The sequence below is a fragment of the Cynoglossus semilaevis genome, chromosome 12 (assembly GCF_000523025.1).
Source record: "Cynoglossus semilaevis isolate Cse_v1.0 chromosome 12, Cse_v1.0, whole genome shotgun sequence".
Classification (NCBI taxonomy): domain Eukaryota; kingdom Metazoa; phylum Chordata; class Actinopteri; order Pleuronectiformes; family Cynoglossidae; genus Cynoglossus; species Cynoglossus semilaevis.
In genome coordinates this window covers 6,871,156-6,884,391 of record NC_024318.1, presented here as the reverse complement: position 1 = coordinate 6,884,391, position 13,236 = coordinate 6,871,156, and the positions used below count along the sequence as shown (strand labels likewise).

The 13,236-nt window shown below is 39.9% G+C and overlaps 1 protein-coding gene across 2 annotated transcripts in view; it reads right to left on the bottom strand.

The window, feature by feature from the left end:
• LOC103387251 (formin-2) overlaps positions 1-13,236 on the bottom strand; it is a 35,040-nt gene that overhangs the window by 15,887 nt on the left and 5,917 nt on the right. For both annotated transcript variants that reach the window (XM_017037109.2, XM_025061127.1), the window contains exons 3-7: positions 12,943-13,103; positions 10,028-10,180; positions 8,089-8,906; positions 7,232-7,373; positions 3,518-3,605 (exon numbers count right to left, since the gene is read on the bottom strand). In XM_017037109.2, coding sequence (XP_016892598.1) covers positions 3,518-3,605; positions 7,232-7,373; positions 8,089-8,906; positions 10,028-10,180; positions 12,943-13,103 — 1,362 coding nt within the window. The remainder of the gene's footprint in view (positions 1-3,517; positions 3,606-7,231; positions 7,374-8,088; positions 8,907-10,027; positions 10,181-12,942; positions 13,104-13,236) is intronic.

The following is a 13,236-nucleotide window of genomic DNA, read 5'->3' as shown; positions in this document are numbered from 1 at the left end:
TACTGACACCGTTCTGATCTGCAGATCTGGTACAGAGGTGCAGCGGTGGAGGACTGAGGTCAGAGAAATGGATTTGGTGGATAATGTTGACTGTGTAAATATATACAGATTGAGAATTAATCTATGAATAAAGTCTCCTGACTTTTCACTTTGCTTTTCCAAATGTCACATAATTCAGCACTGTTTTATTTCTGTTTAAACATCGGTCACAACAAATGAAATGGAGAAAAGCACAATTCAAACTGGAACTTTTGAAGAGTTTAAAATAAAACGTCTTAGTGTGAATCTGGTCTAAATTGGTGTATCAAACATAAGGCTTAGGGGCCACATGTGGCTCTTCACCTCTTCAGCTCCTGTGTAATGAAAATCTATTATTATCTATTATTATTACTGGCTGCAAAAGTCAGCAATAATAAGAGAGAGCAGCACTCCTTGGAAAACTCTTTTAGGAAACCTGATGATGACCTCAGAGTAATGGATTTGATCAACAATGTTTACTTAGAAAATTGACAAATATTTTTGGTCAAGTTTTCGGTTTTAATAAAACCTTTTTTGTCTTACCTTCTGTGATCATTTCAAATCTAAATCTTTTCTTTTTGCTTTTCTGTTTCTCACACTTTTCTCTTGTAAACATTTGGTTTTCATTATTATCTGAACCGGAGTTCAGCTGACGGCTTTGATCATTGACAGGAGAGCAGCCGTATCATCGCCCTGACAAAGGTCCCTAGTGACCAAAAAGCCAAACTGATCTGCCAGGATCTGCCCCAGTGTGGCGCTAGTAACCGCTGTCTAAAGCTGTCACCCTGCAGCTTCAAACACACACAGGAAGCAGACGCCGCATCGAAGTGTGTCTGTGAAATATGCAGAATGTCGGCCAAATGTGAGAACAAACAACAACAACAGCTGTGAAAAAAAAGACTTCTAACTTCGCTGTTGGTCTATCATAAAAACAAAATCGAAATGATTCAGTGTTTGTTTTTCCTTTAAGTTGGGGGAAATGGAGTGATGAATGATGATGATGGTGCCGGTCATTGTCCTCGTCATGGAACTGAGAGGAAATGCTGATTCATTACAGGGACATAAACAAACAAGCTGTGAAGCTGTTATCAAATTAGTCCAATAATTCTTCACAGTTCCCCAGAAAATGAGTAACATTGGATCAGCTCACAAAAAGGAAGTACACATTAGTGTGAATTTATAACACAGTGTTATTAATGTGTTTTGCCATGTTTTTGTTAAAGGGTGAGATAATTAACTGCTTTATCCCGGTGTTATTTTCACTCCATTCAGTGAAAAGCAGAAAAGTAAAATGTTGTTCCAAATGGAAAATTTAAAGAGTTACTAGTAAGAAAATCTTTTGCCTTGTCTCTGTCTGAATGGTAGGTTTTCTGTCAATTCTTAAACTATTTATGTGTTTTAACCCCTCGGTCTGTCATCAGCGTTCAAGTTTCTCTTTTGGAATCATAACGTCTCATTTTTACACGGTTTTAAAGTGAGGTGAATGGTATTATAATTAAAGCAGCAATTAAAGCGTCTGAGTATTGACATTTTCAGAGCCCTGCTCTCAGTGATATACTGAAGCTTCCACCCAGGGTTAATTGAGGACTACGGTAAAAACTGTCCTAACATAGGAGATGAATGAAAGTGCTGATGAGAGTGGCCCTGGTCTGCCCTCCCACTTTGACCTGAGATGAATGTGATAATACTGATGTCGAGGAAGGATTAGAGCAGAGGAGCTTTGGAGAGTGGCCTAAACACTGCAAACCTACAGTACGGAGCAGATCGTTTCTGTGGCTCATCTTCATTTCGAGGTGACATTTACACACACACACACACACAAGCTGGAACAAAGGCTCTAAGATAAAGGAGGTTGGATGAAATGAGGAGACGAGTGTTTAGACACGTGAATGACCGAAGACTGGCGAGTAATCAGCGGTAAACTCAAACAGGAAGACCGTCTGTTCCTATCAACATCTCCTCAATGACATCACTTCAGCAAAGCCGTTCAGACAAGATGGTGAGAACTCATCAGAGAGGGAGAGAGAGTGAGAGAGAGAAAGAGCGAGAGTAAGGCGAGGAGAGATGATGAAAAATGAGACCAAAGACAAACAGGCGGCAGAAATAACATGTCAGGCGTCTTATGGTGACCTGTAGTAAAGTAAACTACCAGAGGGAGGTTTAATCTTCACAACGACCTCACACTGGAGGCAAGTTCAGTCATTTATCAGCGGGTAAAAAAAAAAAAAAAGATTTATTTCAGTAAGTTGGACAAAGGCTCGATTATCTTACGATTTATCAAAATCAAGGTTAATCCATTTAATTGATTTGTGAACTTGATTATTGCCATCCATCTACTGGTTGCTTTAACGCACAGTCAATATAAAAATTGTTATTTGGACATATTGTGTGGAAAACTTAAAGACCATCTGTGCTGAGGCTTTAACTTCCAGTCAACGACCCAGCTTCATCGAGCACGGCAGTAAATCCTTGATTTGATCAAATTTAGGTTGATTTATCTCTGTTAATCTTGATGAATCCACAGATACCCTGTGATTAATCAGATTTCAAAAATTAAGTGTTTAAGAGTTTGTGCACTTTTGATATTTCCCTAATTACACCCCGATGTGCTGATGGTGTGCAGGTGGGAGGTAACCCCATTAACTAACGTGCTAAACCTGATTAACAGCAGAGATCGTAAAGGCACACAATGTGGAAAATGATGTTTGGCGCCACATTAAAACTGAGAGCCATATTACAAATAAGGATGACATTCAAAGCCAGACAGATTTGATGCACAATTATGTGCAATAATAACCTTTTAAACATTTCATAATTCTAAGTGGTTCATGAGAACCTACATCTTCCTGGTGGAGTGGAAGTAATTTTCCTACTCATCACAGTCACGCAGATCCATCTGGTTTCCTGATCACGCCGTAATAATAATAATTTAATCTGGACGGTTTCAATCAGCAACAATGGATGTTGATAGTTCACCGGAAGGCGAGCTGACAGCCAAATTTGTTACAATTAATCCTGGGGAGAACATTAATATTCTTAATGAATATCAGCGGCAGTCTAATCAAAGCTGCAGTAAACTACAAGGTCAGAGTCCAGAGAAGTTTTCTAAAAACGCAATAAACTGAAGGTTATGCATATTTAGCCGCAGCTTCTGCAATATGGCTCTCATGCAGATTCATCACGTGATGAACTTAAATCTTGTTCAAATGATCATTTATTGCTACAAGGATGTTAAGAAACACTGTTGTGAAACTGACAATTTTAAATCATCATCTTTGTCCTGTTGAATAAGCATCTCTGGAGACAACAAACATCATGTTTCCTGTGAGTTCAGTACCACTGTACCTAGTCCAAAATCCTTGGTTGGGTTCAAATCCCTTCTAAACTAACATAACAACAATGTACTATATACAGGAAACAGACTGAACACATGCACCTGGGAAGTATATCAGAGTCTACAAGAACCAAATATTAAGTGAAGTATCCCACTAACACTCACCATTCTGGATGTCTTTCATATCCAGATGAATACTGGACATCAATATTCCCACGGCCTGCGAACGTTTGTTGCTCAGAAGCTTCACCACCTGAGGGTTGAGGATAGAGAAGGATGTGGAGGTTATTACATGTGGTAGTGTATAAGTTTACAAACTGTTAAAATAGTCATTATTCGACATGTGGTAGTGTATAAGTTTACAAACTATTAGTCAACAAAAATAGTCACTTGTCTCATAATTATTTAAACTGCGTGGTATGTTTCTATATATTATATTTGCAGTAAATCACACATTTCTCCTTTGTTACCTTAAACACAACCAAGAACTATTTCAAATTATCAACAATGTTTAGAAGGAAAATGTGAATGAAAAACTTTCAAAGCGTTGTGTCCACAGCTCAGATATGAATCACAACCCACGTCCATGTTGTAACGTACGACATCATCACACGTCCACAGCACCTACTGAGAACCATGGACCCTGACGGAACCCACTGCCTACTGTGATCCAGACGGAATGCTTCCATCTAAACCAGATCACACAGACCACAGACTCCACAAACACACAGGAAGTTATATCACCAGGCCCCAACTGTCTTTGTTTTCCCAAGCCTAACCACGGCTTCGGGGGGAAAGGCTGTACACGATATGTTTCCAAATGATTCAACAGTAAGTAAGTAATAGCTGGTGTGCTTCTGCAGCACAAGAGACAATCAGTAAATGGCTCATTAGTGGTGTTAATACATGTCAGCTAATGTTACACTCTTTGTTAACACACGGTGTTAATATATGTCAGCTAATGTTACACTCAAGGTTAACGCACATGTTACACAGTTCAGTGGTAGAGCGCCTAGTTCTCTTGCCTTACAGCAAGAAAACCAATGGTTCAAGTCCCAAAACCCACACCGTAAACACATACATCATGTCCATAGAGACTACAAGGAATTTAACCAGTGACCTTAAAGCCCCAGCCACACCCTGTGTGGACCACCACACATTAAAAAAAATAAATAAATAAATAAATAAAATTAACACACATATATATTTAAAAATAAAAATAAAATTAACACACACATATATCGTGCTATTTCAGACAGCTTTTACAACTGTTTATCAAATTGAAATATTCTGTTCTTACAGTTAAAAAGGACTTGAGCTCAGACCCCAGAATAACTTGTAATAAACCATGTCTTTACTGGACACCACCTCTGTCTGGACAACGTCAACATCACTGTACATCTGATAGTGATGTCTGAAGAGATTTTCTGACAGCGCTGGCCAGCTGACGTCAGAGCCGCTCTCTAGCGGTAGCTCTGGAGGGCGCGCTTGTCTCTTCACATCAAGAAAACAGTTCAGCTCTCCTCCCACAGGGGGGGATGTAAGTAAGAGGATACTGATCAATAGTTTCCAGGCCTTGAGCCAGTCCTTAAATGTCAAAGGTTGGCTTTTAATTGAGGTCAGTCAGAGTTTTCTTATTTTTTGCTGTTACCGACTCTGGCGTGTGCACAGCAGCACTGAACTGAAGGCACATCCAGCAGTTCAAGTGATGAGCAGAGAGCTAATCTAACACGCTGCTCAATTTGTCTCTGGTCCATCACAATTATGACTGCGACCACACCACAGACTGCTGACTGATGTGGGTTGATGTTTTTCCTCCAGCTCTTGTGCTCTGTCTTATTTCTTTAGATGAAAACCATAAGCAGTGTTAGTCTGCTGTTGATAGTTTTTCCCCTCTGTTTTGACTCTCAGGTGTCAGAGGTATTATCTCACAGCTAATGGAGCGGTAGCATGCACAATGGTGGTATTTTTTAAAAGGACATTTTTACAGAACAGCGGTTTTTAATCAATGTCAAAAATGTTGTTTTCAAACGCAGACATTTGAGAAGGAAATTTACACAAATTCAAAATGTGTACTTAGAATTGTTTTGATATCAATATCTTGTTGCCAAATATGTAAAACATTTTTATGATGTCATTGAGTGATGTTAGTTATTATTAAAAAACAAATTGTGACTTATTTTTGGGTGGATTTTTTTTTACAACAGGTTTCCCTTTAAAAATTGAATAATTTCATGCCTTTATCTGGAATAATGCAGGGTTATATTGTGGCCAATACCCATTTTAGATCCATGTTTCCCTAATAAATTTGTTTATTTGCTCATTTACTTATCTTGACACTGTGTTTGCTCCGAGCCATCCGTCAGAACATACACATGTTTTCAGTTGCCAGTAGTGAGTTCTGTTTGTTAAGAGTAAATCAGCTCTTGTTCACATGAGGCCACAGAAAAACACAGCAGTTGCTGAAGTGCACTGTGAAGGACAAGAAATGAAATCTGTGGAATGTTTCACCCTTTAATGAGAGGGCAAAAGGTTCTCATAAAAATAATTTAATAAAGATATATTTATGATATCTATGAAGCTATTACTCTACATATCCAATTAAATCCAAACACAAGCAGGGTGACGATCAGATTATTTCTTTCACACTGGGTCACAACCTCCATCTTTTTCTCATCTATGGAGTAAAATCAATTACCTTACAAAATCTGCTGTGTCTTAAAATGCAGGGAAAAAAACCCCAATCAAATTAATTTAAACAAATTAGTCATCGACGGTTAAATCTATTTCGACATTGAAAAACACTTGAGGCTTCCCTTAACATGTTTTAGTTATTTAACAAGACACTTTTAAAAAATTAAATTGTCTGTCTTTGAACTTTTTGACGTGTACGCTGGTTACAGCCCGTCCCGTAAACAATGACACATTTTATGTGGTCTGACCAAAAAGCCCGTCCTGACAGATTTATGACGGCGACATGATGATGTTGTGTTTACGACAGACCTCATAAAAGCGTCAGACAATGTCGACTGTTGGGTCTGATGAACTCTGTTTACCTTTTTACGGGTGTTCTGCTTGTTTGGGTTCACATTATTCTATTCTGTTCTGTTATTCTGTAGTTTTCTTCAATTTATTGCCAATCATATCAAAACTGGTTTGGGAAACGGATGAAGACCCTGCTTTGGTTCTGGTGGTGGGATCCTCACATGTTCAAATAATCCACATGGAGGGTATTATATTCCAGTGCCACGTGCCAAGAGTAAAAAAAAGCCAAAACGTGTGAAATTGTCATCTCCAACATATTTATGAGCAGTGATTTTAAGAGATGACAAGATCAGCGTTAAACAGCAGATAATGTTTGACTTGCAGATTGACTGAGTGTCATAAAGGGCATTGAGGAGGGAAACGCTGGGACTGTTAAACTAAGTCATACAGAAAGCACGATGGGAGGAACCACCTCACGAAATACGGCTCCCAGGCTTCTCCTACATCCCTGCTTCCTCCCCCCTTCTCAGCCATCTCTCCCCTAAACAGTCATCACCATCGTGAGGTTTCCTCACTGCACGCAAGACATTGGCTCAGTGCCACGGGATGGTCACGGGGGAGTCGGGTGGGAGCCAGAGCTCACACCACATAATAACTGTCTGGCTGTAGAAGTTCCTCCTGTCACTCAAAGACACTCAGAGACAGAGAGAGAGAGAGAGAGAGAGAGAGGAGTGAGGAAAAAATGGAAGAGAGCAGGACATCAGAAGAGAGAAAGTAAAGATGGAGGAACACAAACAAAAATCTGGAGTGTCATTTTTCTGTCTATGAATCAACACTGATGTGAAACTGTGTCTCCTGCACGGATTTACTAAAATGAAGCCGAGCACAATCTACCTGGTTGGCCTTTGACCTGCTGATTGTGTCAGAAATGGGTTTCTTCTTCTCCTTGACGGAACCTTTAGAGAACAACTCCACAAATTCATCGAAGTTCACAGTGGGTTCCTCGATGTTCTCCCACACCAGAGGAGAAGGCTGTCTGCAGACAAGACAAAGATTAGATAGAAGTACAAAACATGTTACGTTTAACTGCCTTTCAATTTAAATACAAGTAATATTCATTATTATGATTATGATTATAATAAATATTGTTGAGGACAAAGCAGAATTTCTTAAAATGTTTGCGTATTAATAATTCCATCATTTGGATTTGCCACAAATAAAAATGTGCCGTTAATCAGTCATCTGTAATTAACCCTTTTTCAAAGTTGTAATCAGATCAAAGGGTTTTGATCTAGAGCCATCTGATGTTTTTCCTCTTCCTTTTTGTCGAAGGAACTTTTTTCAGTTTTGACAGACATTCATCAAATCTTTCTCCCTTCATTAGTTCTCATTTGTCATGCCTTGATCCAGTGGTTGGAGACTTGTCATATCTGTCAGCCATTAAAGCCTGTTTACGTTGTAATATGAAGGGCACGTAGGTAAATGAAGTGGTTTATTTCTACAAGTTTATCCCACTTCTTTCCAGGCCTTATTAAGGAGAGAAGCTGTGGTTGGAGTCATTTCACTGCTGACCACAACGCCTGGACTGCATCGCTTTCATTTTCCACGAGGTTAGCATTTCTATTGCCCCCACAGCATGCTGCTGATTTTTATCTTAAGTGGACATGCTTCCTCTCAATTCTCTACTGTTCAGAGTGTACCTCAGTGGAAATGACCCATGACTATCTCCACTTGATGCAGCGTATCCTTACTTTTTAGCATTCAGCTGAATGCGTGTCCAGTAGAGGGGCTTCATTGGCTTGGGGGGCTCAATCACGGCCTTGGCAGAGGCAGCTTCCTGGACCAACATGGGGGGCATGGGGCCCGTTGGAGGCAGAGGCCCAAAGCCTGGGGGTGGAGGTGGAGGTGGGGGGCCTATTCCAGGCAGAAAGGGGGGAGGAGGAGGGCCCATACCAGGCAGTGGAGGTGGTGGGGGTGGAGGTCCACAGCCAGGAAGCGGAGGAGGTCGTGGTGGTCCAAAACCTGGTGGTGGTGGTGGAGGAGGAGGTGGAGGAGGGCCCATACCAGGCAGTGGAGGTGGGGGTGGAGGTCCACAACCAGGAAGGGGAGGAGGTTGTGGTGGTCCAAAACCTGGTGGTGGTGGTGGAGGAGGAGGTGGTGGTGGTGGTGTTTTAAGAGTAATGGGCAAAGGTGGTGGCGGTGGTAGAGGTGGAGGCACACTTGGAAGGTTGTTGCGCTTTTGGCAAGTGCAAACAAAGTTCTCTGTAGGTTTAGGGACAGAGGACGAGGCCCTGCCGGATCCTCTGCTCAAAGGCACATCAAACTTCACGCCCTCCTCCACAGGTGAGGTTTGGACTGACACCTCCTGGCTCATGCCAGTGGTGGTCCCCTCTCTCAACTGTAAGGCACCCGGAGATCCCACTTTCTCTCTGCTGCCTTTGGCTGAGGAAGCCTGGTGCAAGGCAGCGATCTTCATCTGGAGGTCACTGATGGTTCGCTCCAGCTGAGGAATCACACAGCTTTCATCTTCTGAGGAAGACTGAGGTGACTTCAACCTGCTGGACTCTGTCTGTCAGTGAAACAGAAAAATAAAAATCACTGCTTAGCTACGTGTGCGTTTTGTCTTCTTTTCCACTAAACCATCATCAAAAACAAATGTGTAGTCACAATATTACAAAATCCAAGAAAAGAACACTGAAAATTTGCTGCCAAGTCTTGAACACATTATCATTCAATAAATTACGCCTTAAAAAACAAGAAACACTCACAACTGAAGGAGACTGGTGACAGAAGTATGAGCTAAGAAAGAGTCAAGAAAGTCTATTATGTCTAGACTCCGTCAGACCTCTGGCTCCAGGCTGGTTAGAGCAGAGATGAGGGGGATACTCAACGACTTGACCCCAGAGACAGAGTGTCTCACTGGGCCTCATGTGGGGAGAGCCAGTGTCTGCAAGAACACATTTCCCCAGTTGTGGTCACATCAGTAAATGTTCAGTCAGTATGGCCCTTCAAATTTATTATCTCTGCTGAAAGGAGGACGGCTTGATCGAGAAAAAAAAAATCTGAGAAAGTCTCTCCGGACAAGTCTGACCTCTGGTGGACAAAGAATGATTTACAAGATGAGGAACTTGATCAAATTCAATCCATACGTGATGGTCTTTGGGGCAGGGGGCAACCAAGGCTTTTATGTTTTATCAGTGCCTGGCCCCATATACTAATCTTAATCTGCCCCACAACAACAGTATTGTTTTAAAATAAAATCACATTCACACAATCAAGCTAAATTAGGGACAGACACAGGAAATTGATAAAGGATAAATAGACATAATGCATTACAGATATAACTACGTAAATTATTAAAATAAATAAATAGAGGTAAAAAGAGTATCCACATTTTTATCTAACCCACCAAACTGACTTATAAAGACAAAAATACATTTAAAATTTTCATAATTAATTTTTTCTAATTTTCTAAAATGTACTTTTTTATTTTGTAGGGCTGTGCCTTCAGATTAAATTAAGCAGCCATGTTTGTATCTCAATACTTCATGAGAATTTAAAGTAATTTTTTTTTGTATTTTTCAAAATCTCTATGTGAATCGGAAATGAAATCTAAAAGAAAAAACAAGACTGTACCTTAAACAATATTCTGACCATAGATATTACATAATATAATGAGATATTTCCAACCTGGGAGTTTAAGGCTCCTGGTGTCTTGCCTGATGAATGATTCAAAGTTGATCTCAGGCCCTGCGTTCTGTTTCCACTGCGGCTTCCGGAGAACTCCCACAGGTTGGGGGAGACTGGCAGGCCCACGGACGCCCATGTGTACAACTGGTCTTCCTGTGTAGAGTTTAGTGAATAAATAACTGCATTTACAGTAACTGTTAGAGACAGAAAAAAAAAACATTCACTCCTGCATATGGCAATAGAATGAAAGTGATGCATAAATATCAATAACATGTAAGAAGTAGTCCAGACACAAAAACGAAATAAATTCACATCACCATGTGACACAAAGCCTGTAAACTCTAGTGTAGATTTACATTGTTTATACAAGCTACAATAATCAAAACCCAAACTTTATTTTGAAAAATCAAATCTTCTGTCTGTGTTTGTGTTGGACCCAGAAGAAGAAGAAGAAAGAAAAAAAAAATCCTGTTCCATCATAAAAACATGTTTGACTTGATCTGGACTTGGCTCTAATAGATAACATCTTAGCCTAGAAAACACATCAAAAGAATTATTTCTGCATTCCCTCTCTTTTCTCCATAACCACTTGGACGTTTTGATGCAATGCTGCGTTCAAGATGCTGCCCTACTTGAAACCACTGAGCTCCTCTGGCTGAAGGTTTCTTTATGTTTCCATTAAGTGTCGGGAGCGTGACGCTCACAATCACGGCTGCATGTTGTGCTCAGTGTATATGTCAGTTTCCATGGCGAATAAAAATGTTAAACCGCAGCTTTTTTTTGTTTGACAACTTTGCAGCGAGTCAGCCGGAGCCCTGGTGAAAACGGTTTAATCCCATAATTCCCAGTGATGTGAGTCGCTCAGGGAGAGTTCTTAATCTGTTCAAACAGGGGGCGATTTTAAAATGTGGAACTTTGAGCACCTTCATCCGTAACATTTCATGCCGATGTGGAACTTTGAGCACCTTCATCCGTGACATTTCATGCCGGCGTTGTACACTCAGCTGAAGACAACACAGGACATGTCAACAGGAACACACTCGGAGATTGACACTCCTTCAGGAGATCTACTAGGAGGTGTGTGTGTGTGTGTGTGACTGTAGCCGCTGCTCAGCTGAAAAGGTCTCCCTGTTATTATTCAAGTTGTTTTGAGAAAAGTTTTGCACCTTCTGTGTTTTTTTTTTTCTCATCTGGTTTATATGCTGTATCGTGTTCTTTGACAACACGCTGCCAAATTATATAAATATGGGGGTGTGTGAAGCAGATCTCACATAAATGAGCTGGAAAAGTGTGAAGCAGTAATGTGTGTCTGAATAATGCATGAATATAAGTGAATAATCTATTGCATAGTCGACTGATGTAAACCAGTGCCGTCAGTGGTATTCTACTCAGAGAAGTATGTCAGTGTTTTCTTTAGACACACATACAGTGTATATATATATATATATATGTATATATATATGTATATATATATATGTATATATATGTATAAATGTGTGTATATTTTTATATATATATATATTCACACATACACATATATATACACACCTCTTCCAGTGAATATAACCTAGTAGGAGAGTCTGAAGGTTAGAGATAAACATAAGGAGCTGGGGGAGAAGTAGCAATAACAAAGGGATGTGTATTTTCAGTGGCAGCAGCAGAGATTGTACTTAGTCCAGATGAATAATGTAAGACCTCGAGGACAAGTGGAGAGTTATGAGATTCTTTTTTTTTTTTTGGGGTCAGCAGATGAGTTTACGCAAGCAGAAATATGTGTAGAGTTATGAGATTCTGTGTGTGTGTGTGTGTGTGTGTGTGAGAGAGAGAGATAGAGAGAGTGAGAGAGAGAGAGACTGCGCCTATTCCATTAATGCGATTCAAAAGTTGTTTGAACATGTATGTGTGTGTCAGGTCCTGCTATAGTGTGTCTATATGTACATACATACTGTACAGTACAGTATGCATGAATAAAATTAATAAATATATACTTATGTATATAGACATACCTGCACAGATGTATAAATGCATATATATGTAGAAATACACATACTCGCAGTATATACAGTACATATATACATTTACACCTGAGTCAATAACTCTGATTCCACTCTGTGGTATATCCTGAACAAAGCTGAGAACAAAAATGAAGAACCAGGCTAACAAGAACAAACTTAATATTTCAGAAATGCACATGGAACAAGAGAGCGATTGTATCTTTGTGTTCTGTCCTTCTGGAGACTTTACATGTGCTTTAGAGGAACAGAAATGAATTCCTGAAAATCCAAAAGTCAAGATGAGACAGAATACAAACTCCTCTCTGAAAAAAGTTATTGATCTCATATATAATCAACTGAAAGAGCTGATAACAGCTTAACCTTCACTGACATCATACTGTATAATGTTTTACAGATCAATCTTAAAACGAAGAGCTCGCCATCAAAGTAGTTCTGTGGAAACTGAAGGACCTTTTGAAAGATAAAATAATTCAATCTGCGCAGAAAATAAAGTCTACGCAGACCCCGGTTTGTTATGATAAAAACAAGCAGTTATGGCCATTTAGAAACATTTGTTTTTCACCACAAGTTTTCCAAAATCCCCCCTTGTAAACTGAACAAAGCTGCAGACGACAGCAGTGAGATCAGAGCATTTTGAAGAATGAAGAAACGACAATAGTCTTCAAGCCTAACGGAGGCACTATTCTTTATAATAAAATAGTTGTTTTAATGAATTATGATGTATTTTGACCTAAGCTGCCGAGACAACGTCCTTGGTTTCATCTTAATTTGGATAAGTTACTCTATAAACTTGTTGGAAAACTTTGTCAGCCACCAGTTTTTTTTACATTTGACTCCACAGTTAACTTGAACCTAAAGATGATTTTGTCATTTGTTTTTGTAATACATTATTGACCTTACTTGAAATACTGCTGGTGCAGTGTCACTGTGTTGGGCCGTGGAGCTGTTACTGTAGTTCTGCAGCAGACCCTGGACCAGCAGTCGGTGACACACGCTCTTTGCTTCGTCCTCTGTAGATCCTTCTCCACACTGCATACACAGCCTGTCCAACAAAGTACGACCTGATAGAAAAAAAAAAGAAAGAAAGAAAAACAGTCAATTGCTTCTGGCGGTAAAATATGAACTTTTCTTTTTTGTGGAAGGCTGTTCAGATACACCTCAGCAGAGTCTCCAGACAGAGTCTTATGAATATTT